General features: G+C 41.4%; 1 protein-coding gene across 1 annotated transcript in view; it reads right to left on the bottom strand.

The window, feature by feature from the left end:
• Window positions 1-20,010, bottom strand: part of LOC115477943 (protein farnesyltransferase subunit beta-like) — a 109,276-nt gene extending 89,266 nt beyond the window's left edge. The window contains exons 1-2 of the mRNA XM_030215092.1: window positions 19,518-20,010; window positions 11,784-11,848 (exon numbers count right to left, since the gene is read on the bottom strand). Of these exons, the coding sequence (XP_030070952.1) occupies window positions 11,784-11,848; window positions 19,518-19,616 (164 nt within the window). The 5' untranslated portion in view covers window positions 19,617-20,010. The remainder of the gene's footprint in view (window positions 1-11,783; window positions 11,849-19,517) is intronic.
• Between the last annotated feature and the right edge of the window lie 1,114 nt (window positions 20,011-21,124).

The raw sequence follows: 21,124 nt of genomic DNA, 5'->3' as shown, positions 1-21,124 counted from the left end.
GGGGGGATCTGGCTTATCCTGCAACCGCGGGAGGAGCTGACTGACCCTAACACCGCTGAAGCGGGAGGGGTACAAAGCTGCCCTACAGCCGCACGAAAGCGGGAGGGAGCGCCGGCAGAATTTATGTCTCAATCCAGCCCCGAAAACGGAGGGGAGAGGAATGCAGCAGCTCACTGTAACACAAACTCGTCTCAACTCTTGAAGAATCCAATTGAAAAAAACTTGAACACGAAGTCCTCCTGAACAGGAACTGAAGACTAAACTTGAACCTGAAATGCAACCAGAATATAAACAGTACAGATATCTGGGAGGGGCTATGGATTGATCAGCTATGATTAATGGAAAGAAAATTATCAGGTATGATACATAATTTTACCTTCCATATCATCATGCTGATCAATCCATAGACTGGTGGGATGTACCGAAGCAGTACTCACCCAGGGCGGGACATTGAAATCCCTGACCGCAACACTGAAGCTCCAAACCGGGCCTCCGCCCGAGCAGCCACAGTCAAGCGGTAATGCCTGGAGAAGGTATGGGCCGATGCCCAAATTGCCGCCTTGCAAATCTCTTCCAAGGAGACGGACCCAGCCTCTGCCATCGAGGCCGCCTGAGCTCTAGTGAAGTGAGCCTTCAGCTGAATAGGCGGCACCTTCCCCGCGGCCACATAAGCCGCTGCAATGGCTTCCTTGACTCATCTTGCCACTGTAGGCTTAGCAGCCTGCAGACCCTTACGAGGACCTGCAAACAGGACAAACAGATGATCCGATTTCCGGAAATCATTGGTCACTTCCAAGTATCTGATGATGACTCGTCTCACATCCAGAAATTTGAGAGCAGACTATTCCTCTGGGTAGTCCTCCCTACGAAAGGAAGGAAGACAGAGCTGCTGATTCACATGGAAGCGAGAAACAATTCCGAGCGGGAATCAGTCTCCTCCAAGGAATCCCCAAAGGACCGTTGGGAGAACTCAGATACGCTGCCCTCATCTACATCAGAGGAAACAGAGTCCTCTAAGGCCTGGGAATCCACCCGAGGGCGTTTACTTCCGGGGGCCTCAACCCCTTTATCGGACAAGGGAGAAGGGGCAGCGTTTTGCATAAGGAAGGCCTGATGCAGCAGCAAAATAAACTCGGGGGAGAAACCCCCCAGACTGTGCACTTCAGCAGCCTGGGCCACAGCCCTAGACGCACCCTCAACCGGCGCTCGCAAGAGCGGGGGAGAAACATGCTGCGCATCCAAGATGGCGTCCGGCGAGACACTCCGCGAAGGAGCAGCGCAGGAAGAATGGCGTTTAACTTTAGCCGCTTTTTTTGCCGTCGCCCAAATCAAGGGCGGCCATGGCATTAACGTCTCCTAGCTCAAGGGCGGCCCAAGAAGAAGCCGTCCGAGCAGAGTGGCCGGCCAAGATGGCGGAGGCGAGCAGCGGGGGATGGGCGTTTATGGCGGGAAAAACCGCCGCACCGGAGGAAGACCCGGGACACTGACCGGCCTCCGAACTGACACCCAACAAGGGCGAATCAGACTTTAAGACCCCCGCATCCCCGCTAGAAGCGCACACGCGGTCCGGGGAGCGATTCTTCGCGCCCTCGCCCTCCGACGCCATAGGCCACGTGGAGATCGATCGGGGAACCCCCTGCCCGCTATAAAAAGGTAAAAATTACCTGCTTCTCGCTCCGAGCTGTAACGACCTGGTGTCCCAGTGAGTAGCTGCAATAAACGTTTAAATAAACGTCGAAATAAACGCCCTTAAGGACGTCCAAAATTTTTTTTTTTTTTTTTAACGGAGCCAGCGGGAGGGGGGAGAAAAGGAGGGACCTGGCGCCACCAGGTTTGCACTTGCTCAAGAAGAGCCCTCAACCCCAGGTACTCAACAAAACCTAAAAATTAGGCTTGGAGACCTAGCCAGAGCTGCTGCTGTGCGTGACCACCATCTGCTGAGATAGAGAACATACTGAGGAGTTTCCGGCAGCACATGACCACATATAGGGAGGCAAAAGGATTGCTCTCTATCTCCACCTGCTGGTAGATGGACACAACCCACCAGTCTATGGATTGATCAGCATGATGATATGGAAATACATTTATGCCCCTGATGAAGCCGAAATGTGGCCATCCTGGGTATTTTTGATTTTTTAATAAAAGTACCTGTTACTATACTGCTTTGGATTTTGTGTTGACATCCAACTCCTTTTGTCATCTCTGCGTCTTTTTGTTGGAACTTACCTCTATTGGTCAGTTCTTTACCTGGCAGTCCAGTGAGTGCTGGGCAGGAGCAACTGTTCTTCATGCCTACCTGCTCAGTACAGCCTCCAAAATAGCAGCCCTAGCAGTAGTATTTTATTTATTTGCTGCACTTGTATCCCACATTTTCCCACCTATTTGCAGGCTCAATGTGGCTACAACCACTAAGGATCATATTTCCACTACTGGAAGATCCTAAGAAATTCCATAAGAAAAACAGCCAAAGCACAGCAGTAGGAACATCTGGTTAGGAACTCCCCAGACCCTGTTCAGGATCCTCTAGATGAGAAAGGTAGAGCACTGCCAGAATAATTTTGATTATGGTCTCAATTTGTATCAACCAAGAACATTAGTTGAGGGAGTACGGCTAGCCAGCCTCTGGATATTGGGTCCTAAGGACTAATGCCTCCTCCACAAGACTGTCACCTTTTATAGAAAATGATCCTGCCCACAACTGAAAGGCCTGATAAGTTCAGCTTTTTCTACCACGTTCCAGGGCTGCACAACAGCTCTCCAAGGCAAGGCCTACACACTGTGGCACTGTCCAGAATAAGCCTAACTGGACAATAGGGAAGACTACATCATGGAAGCATGTAGGATCACTTACCTTCAACCAGCCAGACTCACCAACTGCTAATCTGTCCAGGAGATGTCAGATTCCACAGAGAGACAAACCTACAGGCCCTTGAAAGTTGGAGCCCCCTCTAATTTTGGTATCACCAAATAAGGAGAGCCTCTTCCCCTTCCCTCCCCCCCCCCCACCAAGGCAATCTCAATCTCACATTCTTCTCTCTACCCAAGGCCCTCCAGAAGCTTTTTTTGGGGGGGAGGGGAGAGACAACTGCAATTCTGATAAGCTCACAGCTCATCACTGCTCAGTGAGAATAGCAGCAATGATGATACGGCACTAGCATGTGGCTAAGTAAACGGGGGGGGGGGGGGGGGGGGGGGGGGGGGGGGAAGAGAGAGTTTGGTATTTTTTCCCAATTATTATTGAAACCAAAACATTATGCTCAATATGTAATGCTCAAAACGTGTGCTCTTTTCAAAAAGGAATGTACAACCATCCAGATTTTCCATTACACAAATCTGCTCTCTACTGAGGTTAATCCAGATAATCAGCCTACTGAATTCTAAAAAATGATCTGCCATATAGTCAAGTTCAAGTTTTCACAGAGGTGGTCATAAATAATGCTGTGAGTTACAATGGTAGCTTTCTGGGTGGATGAAACTAAATGGCAGAATACTTTAAGCATAGAAGTCCCTTGAGATTCATAGGCGGAATTCTATAAATGACGTTCAAAAATGGGCACCAGAAAAATTCAGTGCTAAGCGCTATTTTATAAAAAGTACGTACCCTTTATATAATAGCGCTGGTTTCCACATCCAACTCTGGGAGCCAAGCTTACTCATTCATTTTATTATTTATCTATCAAATTTATATCCCGCTTATCCAATACATCTAAGTAGGTGTGACCTTACGTATATGTAACTCACAACTACAACATACCATAAAACAAAAACATGCAACAACCCATAAAATAAAATAGAAAATGTAAATTCAGCATAAAATTAATCAGCAAAATGCCTCATGAAACAAAAGAATGTTTTTTTAAACATTGGTAGTGAAACAATTTGACACAAGGAAGTTCATTCCACATTACTGGTCCCGCTACAAAAAAAATAAAATTACGAGCACAGAAACACATTCTAATACACTGCACGCAACTTTTTGGAATGCCTCTGACCCTCCTTTTGGGTTGTGCTATGGGATTTAGGTGCCCAGCATTATAGCGTGCAGGCAGATGCGCATGTGTGCAAATCCTAGTTGGTGCCAATTTAAGATCAACAATTGGGTATTAACTATCCTAATCCCACTCCCCTCCGAATTCACTTCCTGTTTTTGAATGGCAGGACAAGGACCAGCAGAACAATACACAGTAGCAAATGATTTGCACTAAATGCACTACAGCTGATCCAAAAATGCTGGGAATGCGTCCAATACCACAGAGCTTTGGTAATTCTGGCAACTACTGTGTGACAACTAAAAGTAGTATTACACTTTAGTAAATGAGGCCAAGTGAGTGGGCACTGTACAGTATGTTCTGCTTCTACAGCTTATGGAATTTACCCAATTATAAAGAGAGGTTTAACATAAGATTCTTTTCAACCTGTGCTCCTGTATACATATATTATTCTGTGCCATCACAAAAATCACAAGGGCTGTACCTACTAGAATTACCAAACATTGTATTTGTAATGAGAGTTTTGAAGCACCTATTAACTCACTGGATGGAACAAATGCATTCTGTTGAAAAAAGGTTTTCTGTATAATGTGATCAAACCCGCCTGTACAATGGGGAAACCACAACTTTGAATTGTATCAAAATATGCTTTTTTTTTAATACACAATATGCCAGTCTACATGAACTTAATGCAGGGACTGAGTGGTATTGTCTGTTTGGGGGAGTTATAATAAATTTTGCCTGTTTTAGTTTTTTATTATTGTTGGGTTTTTTTTTTACTTTGATTAGATCTATTGAGGGAGTTTCATTACTGGATTTGGATGATAGAAGGGGGGACACTAAGCATATTTCTTAAGAAGGTTTGGATGATAACAGGCTGCCATAGTGCTTCTAATTAAATGTTTTAATGGACTCTGGCTTCATAAGCTGACTGACTTGAGAATGACCTCTGCGAGTGTGTTTGGTGAAATGCAGGCAGAGGACCGTTTCCCCACTCTCTAAAAGAAAGCCAGCCAGCTAAATTAAATTAAGAACAAATCAATGGAAATTTATTGGGTCATCTTTGGTTACTAGACTTGTTTGTTTAAAGGTCTAGTTTTTATTAAACAGCTTAGCTTGAATGAAGGTTTGACATATTGTTCCATATGAAACACACAGATGGAAATTTTGCCAGTCAAGGTGAACTCATTCACTTAAAAATGGTTGATGAATTGCAGGTTAAATCTCGTAGCTTTAAAAGAATGAAAAATCTAAGCTTGTCATACCTTAACTGAGAACACTGGCTAATGGATCTGTTAATTTGAGGGCTAGCAGTGGTTTAAAAGTTTGACTGAGGATTTACAACACATTTTCTAATTATGTTTAAATGGACGGCAGCCTCACAATGTTGATTCTGGTTGTTTAGGACTAATTGGCTCTGTTAAAAGCATGTAATTCACTTTAGTGATGTTTTAGACACGATTTTGGCAAGACTGAAGAATAAAAGCTTTGGGTTTCTCCTCAATAGACAAAGCATTTAAGTTGATTTCATCAACAATAAAAAACACTAGTTTGGGATATAAGACTATATATATATATATATATATATATATATATATATATATTAATGGAAAGCATTAATGAAGTTTTATTTTATAAAACAGTGCAAATGATTCCTTTTGAAACAAATGTGCTGATCAGCTGAGAACCCTAAAAGAAGATACTAAAGGTTGTGGGTGTTTTCACAAGTTTGAAGCTTGGAGCAGGTGGCTTGGTCCATTCCAGTGGCAGCAGAAGGGCTATAGAGGGAGGTCACAATGCACTACCAGCTTACAACCCAGGTGCTGATCCCAGGTCTGCTGTGTTTTTTCCCCAAAAGCTGGCAGGATAGCTATCCACAGCTGAGGAGGTATCAGCTCCGAATGTGAAAAATGCAATGCCAAGTCTCATGTTGTCCTTGTCAGCAGGGCTGTGGAGTCAGTACACCAAACCTTCAACTCCAAGCCCTCTATTTTTTTTTTTTTAATGTCCAACTCCAACCTCTACCATGTATAGTAAATCTAAAAGAAATTTGATTACAGAAACATAGGATATTTCTTTATGTATAAAATTAGGACTAATACACCACAACACATATTTGAAATTTGAACAAAGAACATGCTGTCAAAAATATGCAGCACACTGTTATGCACTTAGGACCCTGTTTACTAAGCTGCGCTGTAGGCTCACTAAAAATTAGCCTGCACTAATGCTAGAGACACCTTTACTATTTTATTTATATGTAATTAAAATAATAAACAACTTATACAGAAAAGCTAATATTAAAGGAAAAAAAAATCAAATTTATATGTTGCTATGGGTCTCTTATCAAACCGTGCTAGCGGCCCCCGGTGCGGCAATTCCAACAAAGCCTCTTCACTTTGAATGGGCTTCGCTGGCATTGTCGCACAGCTTGATAAAAGAGGCACAAACAAGCTCATTTTCAAAGCACTTAGCCTCCCAAAGTTCCATAGAAACCTATGGAACTTAGCCTCCCAAAGTGCTTTGAAAATATGCCTCTTTACCTATATCTTCATAACTATCAAAAATTTTACATTATTGTAATATATCCAGCTCAAGTCCACAAATTGGGGAATCCAATAGCACACAGCAGAAATTTTAAAATAAATCTTTGAAGAATTTGTTCTGAGGAAAAAGAATCACCTCGGTCAGATCCTCCTTCATGGATGCCCTCAAATCTGATCTAATTATTCTCAGAGCAGAGAACAACCTCTCAGCACTAACTTGGGTCGGTGGTAAAGCAGAAATCACCAGAGCAACTTTTTTTTTAACAGTTTCATGATATAAAGGAATGGCTTTTTGCACTGTTAGTTTTGACGAACAATCACATTTTTCCAACTTCTTTTAGGACAAGTGAGAAATTAAGTTGAAATTTACTCAATTTGTTCTTTGTGTATTTGGAGGAATCCTTTTCTATGTGGACATGCTTTGCACACTCTTTCTGATCCATCAAAATCAAATTCTTCTTCAGTTGACGTTAGTGCTGCAATGTCTTCGGCCTCCTCAATGTCTTTCTCCCGACATTCCTGCAACCCATTCATCCTGGCTGCTACTTCACAAAGAGCACCTTTCCCTTTAATCAGCTGTTCATCATCCAGAGAATCCAGTGCATTGGGTCTACATAAACAGCTGCCAACAGAATCTTATTTTCTAGGTGTGCCTCTCTTCATTTCATCGAAGCAGAAAGGCCATCTGCAATTAATCCTCCTTTTTGGAACAGATGAAAACATCAGGTTCTTCCACTCTAAGAATGTACCTGGAATTAAATCCTCAGCTTCTAATTTTTTTTTAGTCACTGTAAATGGGTGACAAAGCAACTCTTCCAATTCTGTCACCTGTGTCCACTGACTTTCACTTAGCATCACTTGAGGACTGACCATGTCGACAAGAAAAGGGTTTCAGATCAAGCAAGCGCTGAATCTTTAAGTAGGTACTGTCCCAGAATGTGGCTTGATCAATAATTGCTAATAACAATCAATCAAAGACAGCAAAGATGACAATGGAATCACAAATAATCACTGTGATGCTGATAGACCTTTAATCCAAAACAAAGACTTGACTTGGGTCTGTATTTCGGCCACCTGGCCTACCTCAGGAGTCCAGTCTCATAAAAATGTACTGTATTCAGGTCTCCATGAACCAAAAGCTCTATTAGTCAACAAGTCTAAGCAAGAGCACAACTTTCACTTGTGTTCCATTCACCAAACTCTGTGTTATCTGAAATGAAAAACCGAAAAACGGTTTGTGGTTAAAGGTCTATCAGCACCACAGTGACTATTTGTGATTCCATTGTCATCTTCGCTGTGTTTGACTATTATCTGTGATATGCTCGAGGAGGGCTGGATGTCGACTATAAAAACGTAAGAATTGCCACACTGATTCAAATCAAAGGTCCATCTAGCCTGGTAAAGTGCTATCAACAGTGGATAAGCCATGCCACAAGTACATGGCAGAATCCCAAGTAGTAACACGCTTCCATGCTACTGACCAAGAGATGGCTTTCCTCATGTACATCTTAACAGTTTAGGGACTCAAGAACTTATCTGAACCTTTTTTTAAATCCAACTACATTAACTGCTTTTACCATACCTTCCAGTGCAAAATTGCAGAGTTTTAACTACAAATGTTTTGCAGATGTCTGCTCTTGAACAACACTTCATTTAATCACATATAGCATACGCGATACAGACTATGGATCTCATGCCTCAGAATAAACTATGTTGCACAGGTGACCACTATCAATATAAGGTGGCTACTGAAGAGCTCAGTCTCAGAGGCAGTCTTCTAATCTGGGTCGCCATCCGAACTGAAGATATGTTCCATGGAAAGTGACACATGATGGTATAAAAACAGAAAGAAAAAGCATGAAAAATTTTATAATCATAATTCTTTCCTAGCAGGTGTGTTTCTTGCTCGGTTAAAACTAATTCAGTTCCTGCGAAATACAGTGGTAAAGCTCCAATATAATGCAAGATGATAAGACTATGATACTCCTTTCCTCATGGAGCAGCTCTGGCAGCCTATCACTATCAGAATAAAAGTTAAAGATTTAATGCTGGCTCATCGGACATTTCTTCCTAGCATTCCCCTCTAAATGATTTCGTTCCTCATATTTCAATAACACCATTAAGGTCATTGTAGACTAACCTTCTGGTTTTGCCTTCCCCTAAGCTTTTGAGTTTTCTTGTGACAACTGTTTTTCCTATTCCTCCCCTCCCCCCCCCCCCCCCCCCCCCCCGAACTATGGAAATTGCTACCACCCTATCTGCAAGTTGAGTCCTCTGAGCCTTGATTTAAAGCTGGCACAAAAGACAAAGCTATTTTTGTTTTATTGGTTCTCCAGTTTTTCCTAATGTTTACCTATTATTTTTTTTCATGATTTGGTTAAGAACATAAGGGTTTCCATACTGGGATAGACTGAAGGTCAATCAAGCGCAGCATCTCTTTCAAACAGTGGCCAATCCAGGTTACAAGTACCTGGCAAGATCCCAAAACAGTACATTTTATGCTGCTTTTCCTAGAAATAAGCAGTAGATTTTCCCCAAGTCCATCTTAACAATGGCATATGGACTTTTCTTTTAGGAAGTTATCCAAATCGTTTTTAAACCCCGTTAAGCTAAATGCTTTTACCACACTGCAACAAATTCCAGAGTCCAGAGTTTAATTACACACTGAGTGAAGACATATTCTCAGATTTGTTTTAAATTTACTATTTTCTAGCTTCATTGTGTGCCCCCTAATTCTAGTATTTTTGGAAACAGTAAACAAGCGACTCATGTCTACCCGTTCCACTCCACTCAGAGACCTCTATCATATCCCCTCAGCCATCTTTTCTCCAAGCTAAAGAGCCCTAGCCACTTTAGCCTTTCCTCATAGGGAAGTTGTCCCCATCATTTTAGTCACCCTTCTACCTTTTCCAATTCCACTATATCTTTTTTGAGATGCAGCGACTAGAATTGCACACAGTATTTGAGGTGTGGTCGCACCATGGAGCAATACAAAGGCATTATAACATCCTCATTTTTGTTTTCCATTCCTTTACTTATAATACTTAACATTCTATTTGCTTTCTTAGCTGCTGCTGCACACTGAGCAGAGGGTTTCAAAGTATCATCAACGACGACGCCTATATCTTTTCCATGGTCGGTGACTCTTAATGTGGAACCTTGCATCACGTAACTATAGTTCGGGTTCCTCTTTCCCACATGCATCACTTTGCACTTGTTCACATTAAACGTCATCTGCCATTTGGATGCCCATTCTTATAAGGTCCTAGTGCAATTTTTCACAATCCTCTTGTGATTTAATGACTTTGAATAACTTTGTGTCATCAGCAAATTTAATTACCTCACTAGTTACTCCCATCTCTAGATCATTTATAAAAAGCAGGAGGTCCCAGCACAGACCCCTGTAGAACCCCACTCTTCTCCATTGAGAATACTGACCATTTAACCCTACTCTCCGTTTTCTATCTTTTAACCAGTTTTTTAATCTAGAACACTACCTCTTATCCCATGACTCTCCAATTTCCTCTGGAGTCTTTCAGGAGGTACTTTGTCAAATGCCTTTTGAAAATCCAGATACACACTATCAAGTGGCTCTCCTTTTAACCACATGTTTGTTCACCTCTTCAAAGAAATGTAATAGATTGGTGAGGCAAGATTTCCCTTCACTAAATCCATGTTGGCTTAGTCTCATTAACCCATACTTTTGAATATGTTTTGTAATTTTCTTCTTTATCATAGTCTCTACCATTTTGCCCGGCACTGACATCAGGCTCACCGGTCTTTTTCCCAGATCACCTGGGGAACTTTTTTTTTTTTAACTCATCTTTATTGGGTATACATAATACTAACACAGTGCAATCTGTAAGTAAACAACTGGAGCCTTTACAAAAAAAAAAAAAAAAAAAAAAATCGGCATTACATTGGCCACCCTCCAATCTTCCGGTACTATGCTTGATTTTAAAGATAAATTACAACAATAGTTCTGCAAATTAATTTTTCAATTCTATCAGTACTCTGGGATGAATACCATCCAGTCCAGTCGATTTGCTGCTCTTCAATTTTTCAAATTGCCCCATTACATCTTCCAGGTTTACAGAGATTTGATTTCAGTTTCTCCAGTTCGTCAGCTTTGAATACCATTTCTGGCACCGGCATCTCTCCCAATCTTCCTCAGTGAAGACCAAAGCAAAGAATTAATTTAAATCTCTCCGCTATGGCTTTGTCTTCCCCGACTGCCCCTTTCACCCTTCGGTCATCTAGCGGTCCAACCAATTCTTTTGCCGGCTTTTTGCTTCTAATATAGCTAAAAAAAGTTTTTACTATATGTTTTTGCCTCCAACGCAATCTTTTTTTCAAAGTCTCTCTTTGCCTTCCTTATCAGCACTTTGCATTTGACTTGCCATTCCTTATGCTGTTTATCATCATTTTTAGTTGGATCCTTCTTCCATTTTCTGAAGGAATTTCTTTTAGCTCCAATGGCTTCATTTTTTTTAACCATACCGGCTGTCATTTGGCCTTCTTTCCTCCTTTTTTTAATACATGCACTATAATTGGCCTGGGCTTCCTCGATGGTATTTTTGAACAGCATTCATGCCTGATGTAAATTTTTGACCTTTGCAGCTGCTCCTCAAGTTTTTTTTTTCACCATTCTTCTCATTTTGTCATAGTCTCCTTTTTGAAAGTTAAATGCTAACGTATTGGATTTCATGTGTGTAGTTACTCCAGAGTTGAAATCAAATCTGATCACATGATCACTTATCAAGTGGAAGAGTACTTCCTCCTCCTTCCAGCGCCACCTCCAAAATGGTGGCGCCCTGCCCAGTGCATCTTAGGATGCGCTAGATGGTGCTTCCCTACCATATGTGCTATTCATTTCCGTGCCGTATGCCACTTCTAAAATTTCTGTTTTTATCAACCGTTACTTTCTATAATCTTTTTATTGTAAATTGTGTGGTTAATCTTGTATTATGAATGATGGTATTTCAAATACTGTTCAAATAAATAACCCTCCTGTTTACAAAGTTGTACTATTGGCAGACGCGAGGCAATGCTGACACAGTGAACAGGCTGTGTCAGCATTACCGCACCAGCAGCCACTAGCGCGGCTTTGTAAGCAGAGGAGGGGGGGGTAAATGAGCAAGGGAGAACGAAGCAGTTTTTCCCCCCCTTAGTACACATTAAACAATTTGAAACTCAGGAATTTAAGACAGTAAACTCAAGACAAATCAAAACACTGAAAACAACTTACTGTGACCATCTCTGGGTAATCTTGAAAGCATTAAATACTTCTTGCACCTTATCTTCTACTTTTCTCTGGTGTAGTTCAGTGATGAAATTTTCCAGGAAAAAATAAATTAAAAAAAAAAAAAGTTAGCATGCACTTTCTTACATAATTAATAGAGTTGAGAGGGGGCTCATACATACTTTGAACTGCCCCTCCCCTTTATGTGCCTCTGGATAAGAATCTTTAATCGAATTATAACCAGTCATTCTCACTCATTGTTTTTAGGATATCCCCAATGAATATACATTACAAATATTAGGGTAAAATGTTATACAATAGTTGCACTACTTGTATCCACCACGGTTATAATAACAACTATTTTAGAATATCAACCTTTATTATATTGAAACCATTCTTTAATGAGATAATTAAAATCATGAAAACTTAACACTTTGCTGTTCTAATATACTTTGCTGTTCTAATATATGTAATACAAACTCACATAAGCACCTTCCATTCAAACCCCCTCAAATCAGTCCATTGTAAATATGGGAACACAAAATGGAGTATTCATCTCTACATTTCTTTTGAGAATAGTTCAAACGACAGCATCAATGCTGAGTATATGTCCAAAATGTCTAGTCGCAACTTATGTTAGCACCAAGCCTTCCAATTACCACATCCCCCGTCAGGGGCCTCAAAATAGAGACTTTGTTTTCTCACATTCTCTTTACTCCATATTCCTCCATATAGTCGGAGCCACACAATGCAGCACAGACAATAAATGATGAACATATATCTATTCTCTAAAGATGTTCATCTCTCTTTTGTCACCACATACAAAAAAGCCTTGTTTGAATGGCGTTAAACTTCATATCATACCACTTCCACTGTGACCCAACACGGTCCATGTTTCGCTCTCCCAAGCGTCATCGGGGTCAGTATATCGGCTACTGTGAGCCGTCGAGATCTCGATCAGTAAAAGGGTCCCTTATAATATGTAATCTGCTTCAAACTAGAGATAATGTAGGTGGAATGTAAGCACTACGTAATGTAATGTACAGCAGGTCCACCAAACAAATTCTGCAGAACTGTCTGATCGAACTGGCTGTCATGTTGGGTATCCTGCCCAAAGCAGAACTAAAAATGATGAGCACACTACAGTGTTGAGCTACGTTTTGAAAGAGTGAGAAATCTAAAGTCACTAACATGATACGAGTGATGTTCTGGAGGGTAAGTGAAAACTCACCGATGGCAGCAGGGTTAATAAATGAGGCACAAAGGCATGGAAAATAAATGGCCTCACATTTGGAAATGTATAGGAAGAGGCAACTGGCACTTAACCATTTGCCAAACACTTGAAGACAGGATTGAAGAGAAACGATATCAGAGGAAAAATGTTGATAGCGGGCAAAGGGTCCTGTTTACTAAGGTGTGCTAGTGTTTTTAGCACATGCTGAACACTAGAGACTCTAGTGCTCTAATTTTCAGTGCACGCTAAAAACGCTAGCACGCCCCTAGCGCGGCTTAGTAAACGGGGACCAAAATTTATATAGCATTTACATACCAATAAAAGGCTGCATCCAAGAGATTAGATTGAAAAACATAAGGGTGCAAGAAATACGCTAATTATTGTGGGGGCTAGCAGAGAGCCTTATGTAACCCTGCAGTTAATTGTGTGGGGAGGGGGAGAGAAGAGCCAGAGGAAACATGAAACAAATAGCCACATAGGTAAGAAATAAAAAGCAATTAAGGATTGTGGACCAAAGACACAAAAGTAGTATGTGATCAACTAAACTGAAAGCTAATGGCAGGTCCCTAGTCACCAGCAGATCAATGGTTGTCCTAATTTCATTATGCGTGGTGGTGAAAAGGAATTTAGTGCTATACACAGCACAAAAGCCTGCTTGTCTAGGATTATGGGCTAGGGACTTGCTTAAGAAAAATTATAATATGCACGAGGTTCTTTTCAAGAACATTTAGCAATAAACAGCAGGACTGAAAGTAGGTCAAAAATTGGAAGCATCAGCAGAGTCAAGAATAGGGTTCTTTAGGAGAGGGATCACAGTGGAATGCTTCCAAGCAGAAGGAACATATCCACAAGATAAACTGGATTGAAGCAGAGGCAGAGGCCTGGTCACAAGTATTGAGACCAGCTTAAGAACCAGAAAGGCCAGGTAGAGATTTATGGAGGATAAACAGGGATACACTGTAGATATAGTATGTTCCACACGGAGCTGATTAAGTGACATTAACTCAACCCAAGTAGATAAGAGAAGCAGCAGGAGTAATAAGGAGAACCAAGTTATCCCCTGGTTAAGAGTAAGGACGAAGCAAAGGGGGAGGGATGAGGAGAAGAAGACAGCACAGAAGGAGGGGAAAGGGTCAGGGGAGGGGAAAAGAGGGTGTAGGGTCGATAACATTAGAGACCAGATTTCTGCATTGATCACCCCATACGAACCACCTAGACTACTACGCTCATTGAATGAGTATCATCTGAGTATCCTTTCTGCTCAATCAGCAACATTTGCATGTACAAGGCATAGTGCATTTTATTACATCGCCCTATCTCTTCCAACTTCTATTCAATTAGACTCATCCTAAATTTCGTACAACCCTGAAGACCCATCTTTCTGTAAAAGTGTTTGGGAGCCTACCACCAGTAGGGATTCTGTGCCTAGGATACATTAGGACTATTTGTTTTAAATTGTATGTATGCTTGTTTTTATTTAGTTTTATGGGGGGGGGGGGGGGGGGGGGGGGGTTGTTGTTGTCTGCTGTATCGGTCATTTGATCTGTCTCTGTTTTCTCTTTCTCATGACAAATGGCATTTTTCCTTTCCTCTTATTTTTTGTTATTGTATGTTTAGCTATGTATCACAGAAAAGTGGTTTATCAAAGTTTTAAATAAACCATTCAGGGAGGTGGACAATCATGTTTTTTGCAAGAAACCTATGTTGGAGATAAAGACAAGAAGTCCAAGACACAGAGAGGAGGTGAAAAGAATAGTCACACCTTCACTTGGACACTGCTGCAAATGAAGGAAGTTAAGGCCTAGGGAGGTCAGGTCTGCAGTTTCACCCACCTTAAAAACAAATTGTTCAAAGCTTTAGAATGGAATAATCTGGAAATAAAACATAGACATGGAGCTCTTATTCCCCTTGTTACGCCAATTTTTAAACTAATTTTTTTGATAGTTTCTGTGACTTTTGAAGCAAACTGTTTGTTAACCTTGTGTGTCTTGCTGAAAAAAAATTGTTTTATAAAACTATAAAAAAAAAAAAGTTACACAAGAAAATCTAGAAAATTGTGTTTTCACTAGGGTACATGATCATAATCAGTTGAAGAAGTCAGACTTTGAAGCGTATGAAACCATTAAAAAAAAAAAAGTAGCACAGGAAAATCTAGAAAATTGTGTTTTTACTAGGGTACGTGACCATAATTAGTGGAAGAAGTCAGACTTTGAAATGTAGAGCTTTGGTGGCTCTATATATTGACTACAGCCACCTTTTTATAGTACCTTAGAATCTATATACCTCGTTTCTGGGGTGCAATAGGCATAACAATGTTCTAGCTGTATCGCTTGACCTCTTGGCTGTATTTGACCTAGTTGATCACACCCTTCTACTCTTCCACCTCTCCTCTTGGTATTAAGGGCATGGTTCTTTCTTGGTTCGGCTCTCTCTCTCAAATTTGTCCTATAAAGTTGTCACTGACTCTTCCACACCTTCTCTCCATCCTTTGCTTTGTGGGGTTCCCCAGAGTTCTATATTATCGCCCCTTCTTTTTAATCTCCTCCTTAGTCCTCTTGCTACTATCATTCAATCGTCTGGTATTTCTAGTTATTTTATGCAGATGATATTTTACTTCTTTTTCCCACCAACTCATTCTCACCTTCCATTACCCCCTCAAGGATTGCCTCACTTTAGTATCTAAATGGCTTGCTGACAGAAAACTGTGGCCTGTTGGTTTATTGGCAATGCACCCATTCCCAATTCTCCTTCACAACTTTTGGGAATGGACATCTAGCCTGTTGACTCTTCATTATTTGGGACTAACTCTTGACTCCCATTTTTCTTTTACTCTATGAAGTTTCTTCATCCTTAGACAGCTACACTCAGTTCACCGGTACTTAAATCCTCAACTCTTTCCATTCACTTATTCTGTCTCTTCTAATTACCAGACTTGATTATTCCAACATAATTTAGGTTGCCCCGTTCTCAATTGAAAAAATTACAATCTTTACAAAATAATGCACTAGACTTGTCATGCACATCGTTATAAGTGCACTTCTCCACTGCTAAAGTCCTATCGTTGGTTCCCTGTAGAGCAGAGAATTATGCTCAAACTTCTCACACTTACTTTTAAGGCTCTTCGATTAGGTCTCCCATATTACCTTTCATCTCTTACTATTCATTGAAGACCTGGTTATTTAATCTAGCTTTTAATCCTAAATAATGGGCTGTAGCTTCATTCCCCCTTATCTATTTTCCCCCTTTTTCTCCTTCCTTGTTTTCCATCCCCATTGTTCCCCCATTATGTCCTTTCTCCTAAATTTTATGTGTGAAGTATATCTCCACTCTCCTCAATTTAAGGTATATTGGCTTGTATGAATGGTCCCTGCTTTTCTATTTGAATGTTGTAGCTATTTTTTCTTTGATTTTGGTATGTTAGCCTCTTTGATCTGCTGAGTTAGCAAAGGCGGTATAGCAAATCAGAATAAATAATAATCATGTTAAGGGTCCTTCCTTATATTTGTTTTTGGATACCTTGGGTGCCATTTCTTCACATTTTATTCTTATCATGCCTTAAAACAGAGGAATAGATCATCTGGGCGATCTGATTCTGATCCTCAGAAGTGAGAAACTATCATGGTACCATTACTTTAGTTCTTCATTTCTCAGCCTACCTGTTTGCATTTTATATAAGGCTGCTAACTGGATCCAGAGTTGCAAGACAGGCATGCAGAGACTTGTAGTTCTGATTTCCCCATTGTATTCCCTAAGAAAAAACTACAAGCCCCTGCATACAACGGGGTAAACTATATCAGTCCTGTCCTGCAAATTTGGATCCAGTTGGCAGCCTTAGTTTTGTGTGCACTGCAAATACACAAAATGCAACAGCAAGGCAGGTCTCAGAATGTTCCACATATGAGCATATTAGCCCTGTACTACTTAACTTACACTGGATCCCAATAGTATGGTGTATACAATTCATAGTTTTGTCACTTTTAAAGCTTTAACTAATTAGGCTCCTTCGATTTATTGCTGCTGCTACTTAAGGGGGAAGGGGGGGAGAGAGAGAGAGGACAGGAGTTGCTTGACCATAAAGGGGGGTGGAGAAGGGACAGGGAGTTGCTGGACCATACTGGTGGAGGAAAAGAGGGGTAGGGGAGGGACAAGGAGATGCTGGGCTTCAAGGGTGTAAGACGGGAGAGAGAGGAGGAATACTTAGCAAGGTGGAACCATGTGGCTAGGCCATGGGGGTTCTCAAGGAGATGAGTGGGAGGATGATGGTAAGTACAGACAGCAGAAGTGTAGTAATGGGGAGTGGATGAAAGAGAAAGGAATAGAAGGCCAGGGAGGTAGGGAGTGAGAGGAGAAGGCAGAATGTTGATAGGTACTGGTAAGTGAAATATGGACGGAGGACTGAAGAGTGAGGTTAAATTTGAGGGGAAGAGATAGAAAAGAGAGAAAGAGGAACTATGCCAGATGGCTATAATGAGGCAATAGAAGATAGTAGAGAGAGAACAAATGGACCAACCACATCCACTGGAAAGAGAGCAGAAGACAGGAAAACAGAAAGAAAAAATTGGGACCAACATGCTTGGAAAAATAAAGTACCCAAAGGTAGAAAAGCATTTTATTTTGAATTTATTTGGTGGAATGTGCATCGCAGATGTCTTTGTATTTTGTTCTGTAGAAGAGGAAATGCATTTCTATTTTTATTTCTCTTTTGCTGTGGTGCATGCCTAACTTGACTTCTTGGGGTTCCCAGTTCAATTTTTGTCTTTATATTTGCATTTCTAATTTGTGATCCCTTGCTCTGTATTTGGTATGGGTTTGCCTGTGTTTTGTATGTGAAGGAGATACGTTATACTGTTTGCAAGTAGTCTCTCCGTAGAACTCTGTAGCAGTCTCACTTCTTTTTTATCAATAGGTGTATTGGTTCTAGGGCCCCTTGAAATAATTGTAGTGTAGTCTGTTCTTAAGTAGGGTTTTTATTTAAATCATAGGAATCAGTGTTACTGTTCTATGGTAGATTTGCTACTTGTATGTTAGAAGTTTTTCAGTTCTTCTGTTATTTCACAATGTGCCTCACTCATAGTGGAGAGATTTATTTTGCTATTACTGAGGTGACATGAGAATCAGACTTTTTTATGGTAATGGTAATGGAGAAAACATGCTAGTTATGATCTGTATCTGCTATTGGGGGAGATAAGAGTTTTTGTGAATGCAGAGCATGTTTACACAATACAAAACCTGATATACAGTACAGTAACAGACTAAAGGTCCATAAGGGTCATATATGCAGTATGTCACAGATGTGAGCATGGGACTGTCCCGACTGAAATAAGGTTGAGAACCACTGGTTTAATAGAACAATACTTTGAATTATGGGACCACAACTTTAGAACTCTTTGGGGCTCATTTTCAAAGAACTTAGGATTTACAAAGTTCTATAGTGAAAATACACCTCTTTACCTGTTAGAAGCTGATCAAATTTGCAGAGTTATCTTTTAGAAAGCACATTTGTTTAAACTGGCATTCAACTGTATGTATATTGTTGGACTGTTTGATACAAGATGGAATTTTACAATGAATACATTGGTTAGCACATGGCTGGTAAACCCTAAATATATTGTATGTTAAAAGTGAGTTACAAATAATTTTATGTTATCTGATTGTGAATGTTCTGTGTTACCTGCCTAGAATTGTTGATAGAGGAAAAAAAATGATTTAAATAAATAAGTATGCACACTGAACACTTTTGGAACAATGTAGAAATGTAAGATGAAATGCTTAAATATTACCATGGTTTTATAAAAGCAAGATCATCATCTTACTCCTCATCCTATTGTTTAGCAATATCCTGAAAACCCAGCTAAATACTAGAGAACAGAGTTTAAAATTTCTGGTCATAGGCTATAAGTGTCACAAGAATACTGTACCTTCCTGGTACAGTACATTTCAAAATTAAGATGTAATGTTTTTGACATTTGCTAAAGGAGCTCCGATATAATTCGGCTCAATCCCTTGATATTGCCTTGATGTTACAAATAATGCTGTATGATCCAATCAGCTCACATAAAATGTCAAGCTGTGCCTACTACTTTCCAGTAGAAATTAAAGCCGAGGTGGGGCACAGCACATAGATTATGGTGTCTTACCGATGTTTGACAAAACAACATCTAAACATAAGTATGTATGTATACACATATACACACTTAAAAACTCAGACGTAGATAGTTAAGATCGGTGTAAGTACTTGCACTTGTAATACTAACTATGCTACATATCACATTCACTAACTTGCAGACCCAAACTACCCAGACCTAACACAGCAAAAACTGAAAAAGCAAAAGTGGTCCATGACTACCTACGTTGGTGCCGGCCGGGCACAACAGCATTATAGGGACTGTAGTTCCTCTAGAGTACTTACACGAGAGAATGTGGAAATAATAACTACAAAGCCCAGATACACCCAGGAGCCCACGCTGCTCCGGAGACGGCCCGTGCTCGTCCAGGCAGTGTCTCACCTGTTCGTTGGAAGTCACCGTCTCCAGACCATCATTCTGCAGCCGCTCTCGACCGTGGTCATCACCAAGGCACCGTAGCGCTTCTAATGATTCACCCATGACGAGGTCGCTAGTAGCAGGAGCCGCTGTTGAAAACCCTTTTGCTATTCACGTTTTTTGAAGTCAACTTCCTCGGCTCTTCTTTAAAAGCAAAGCAGCCTATAAGAGCTACGGTGTCTGAAGAGGCTCAAAAAAGTGTCAACATGCCTTCTCCTCCATGATAGCTAAAGTCATCAGCTGATTGAACAGCTCACAAAGCAACTGTATGTGAAAACAGTAAAATGTAAAAATCACAGACTACTGAGGAGGGGGGGGAACTAAGTTGGCCAAAACTTCCTGTAGTCAAGAGATGGTTCCTTTCAGTTGGATTGTAAATTCGTTATTCAAGATAGGAACGCGGGGTTTTTTCAGATCCACCGAAGATCCAGACCACCTTTTAACAGCCATCCTAGTAACGCTTGCGTTTTCCTTTTTCCATCTCCCTTCTCCACGCCTCCCTCCGCCGGGTTCCACCCACCTCTCTCTCCCTCCCTTTCTTTCCGCCGCCACGCCACCTAGCGTTCACTTCTTGTTGTTGCACAGCTGCAAACCTCACGCGTGCTGTGCAGTCAGTACCGCTAGCAAGAGTGATAGGACGGAGGAGCTCAGCTAGGAAGGAAGAGTAGAGACCAGGGGGCGCCGGCCGGTGACTGACGGTGCACAGAGAGGGAAGAGTTGGAGAAAAAGAGTGCTGAACAGGGCTGGTGTTCAACATTCAAGGGCCCAGGGAAACAACTTAGGAAGGGGCTCCAAAGCCTACCTGTACCTTTTGCTTTCTTCAGCTTGAGGCAGACCTATGTCCTCCTGTGGTGTGAAGGCCCAGCTCTAGGGTTAACCTAGGTCTTCCATATCATCAAGCTGATCAATCCATAGACTGGTGGGTTGTGTCCATCTACCAGCAGGTGGAGATAGAGAGCAAACTTTTGCCTCCCTATATGTGGTCATGTGCTGCCGGAAACTCCCCAGTATGTTCTCTATCTCAGCAGGTGGTGGTCGCACACAGCAGCAGCAGCTCTGGCTAGGCCTCCAAGCCTAATTTTTAGGTTTTGTTGAGTGCCTGGGGTTGAGGGCTCTTTTGAGCAAGTGCAAACCTGGTGGTCCCAGGTCCCTCCTTTTCTCCCCCCTCCCGCTGGCTCCGTTAAAAAAAAAAAAAAAAAAAAAAAAAAAAAATTTTAAACGTCTTTAAAGGCGTTTATTTCGACGTTTATTTAAGCGTCTATTGCAGCTACTCACTGGGACACCAGGTCGTTACAACTCGGAGCGGACAGCAGGTAATTTTACCTTTTTATAGCGGGCGGGGGTTCCCCGATTCTTCTCCTCGTGGCACATGGCGTCGGAGGGCGAGGGCGCAAAGGGTCGCTCCCCGGGTCGCTTGAGCGCTTCTAGAGGGGATGCGGGGGTCTTAAAGCCTGATTCGCCCTTGTTGGGTGGCAGTTTCGTGACCGATGAATGTCCCGGTCCTTCCTCCGGCGTGGCGGTTTTTCCCGCCATAAACGCCCATCCCCCGCTCCTCGCCTCCGCCATTTTGG

Source organism: Microcaecilia unicolor, chromosome 9 (genome assembly GCF_901765095.1).
Source record: "Microcaecilia unicolor chromosome 9, aMicUni1.1, whole genome shotgun sequence".
NCBI classification, from domain to species: Eukaryota; Metazoa; Chordata; class Amphibia; order Gymnophiona; family Siphonopidae; genus Microcaecilia; species Microcaecilia unicolor.
Note: the sequence above shows the minus strand (reverse complement) of the source record. Positions and strands in the feature narration are given on the sequence as shown.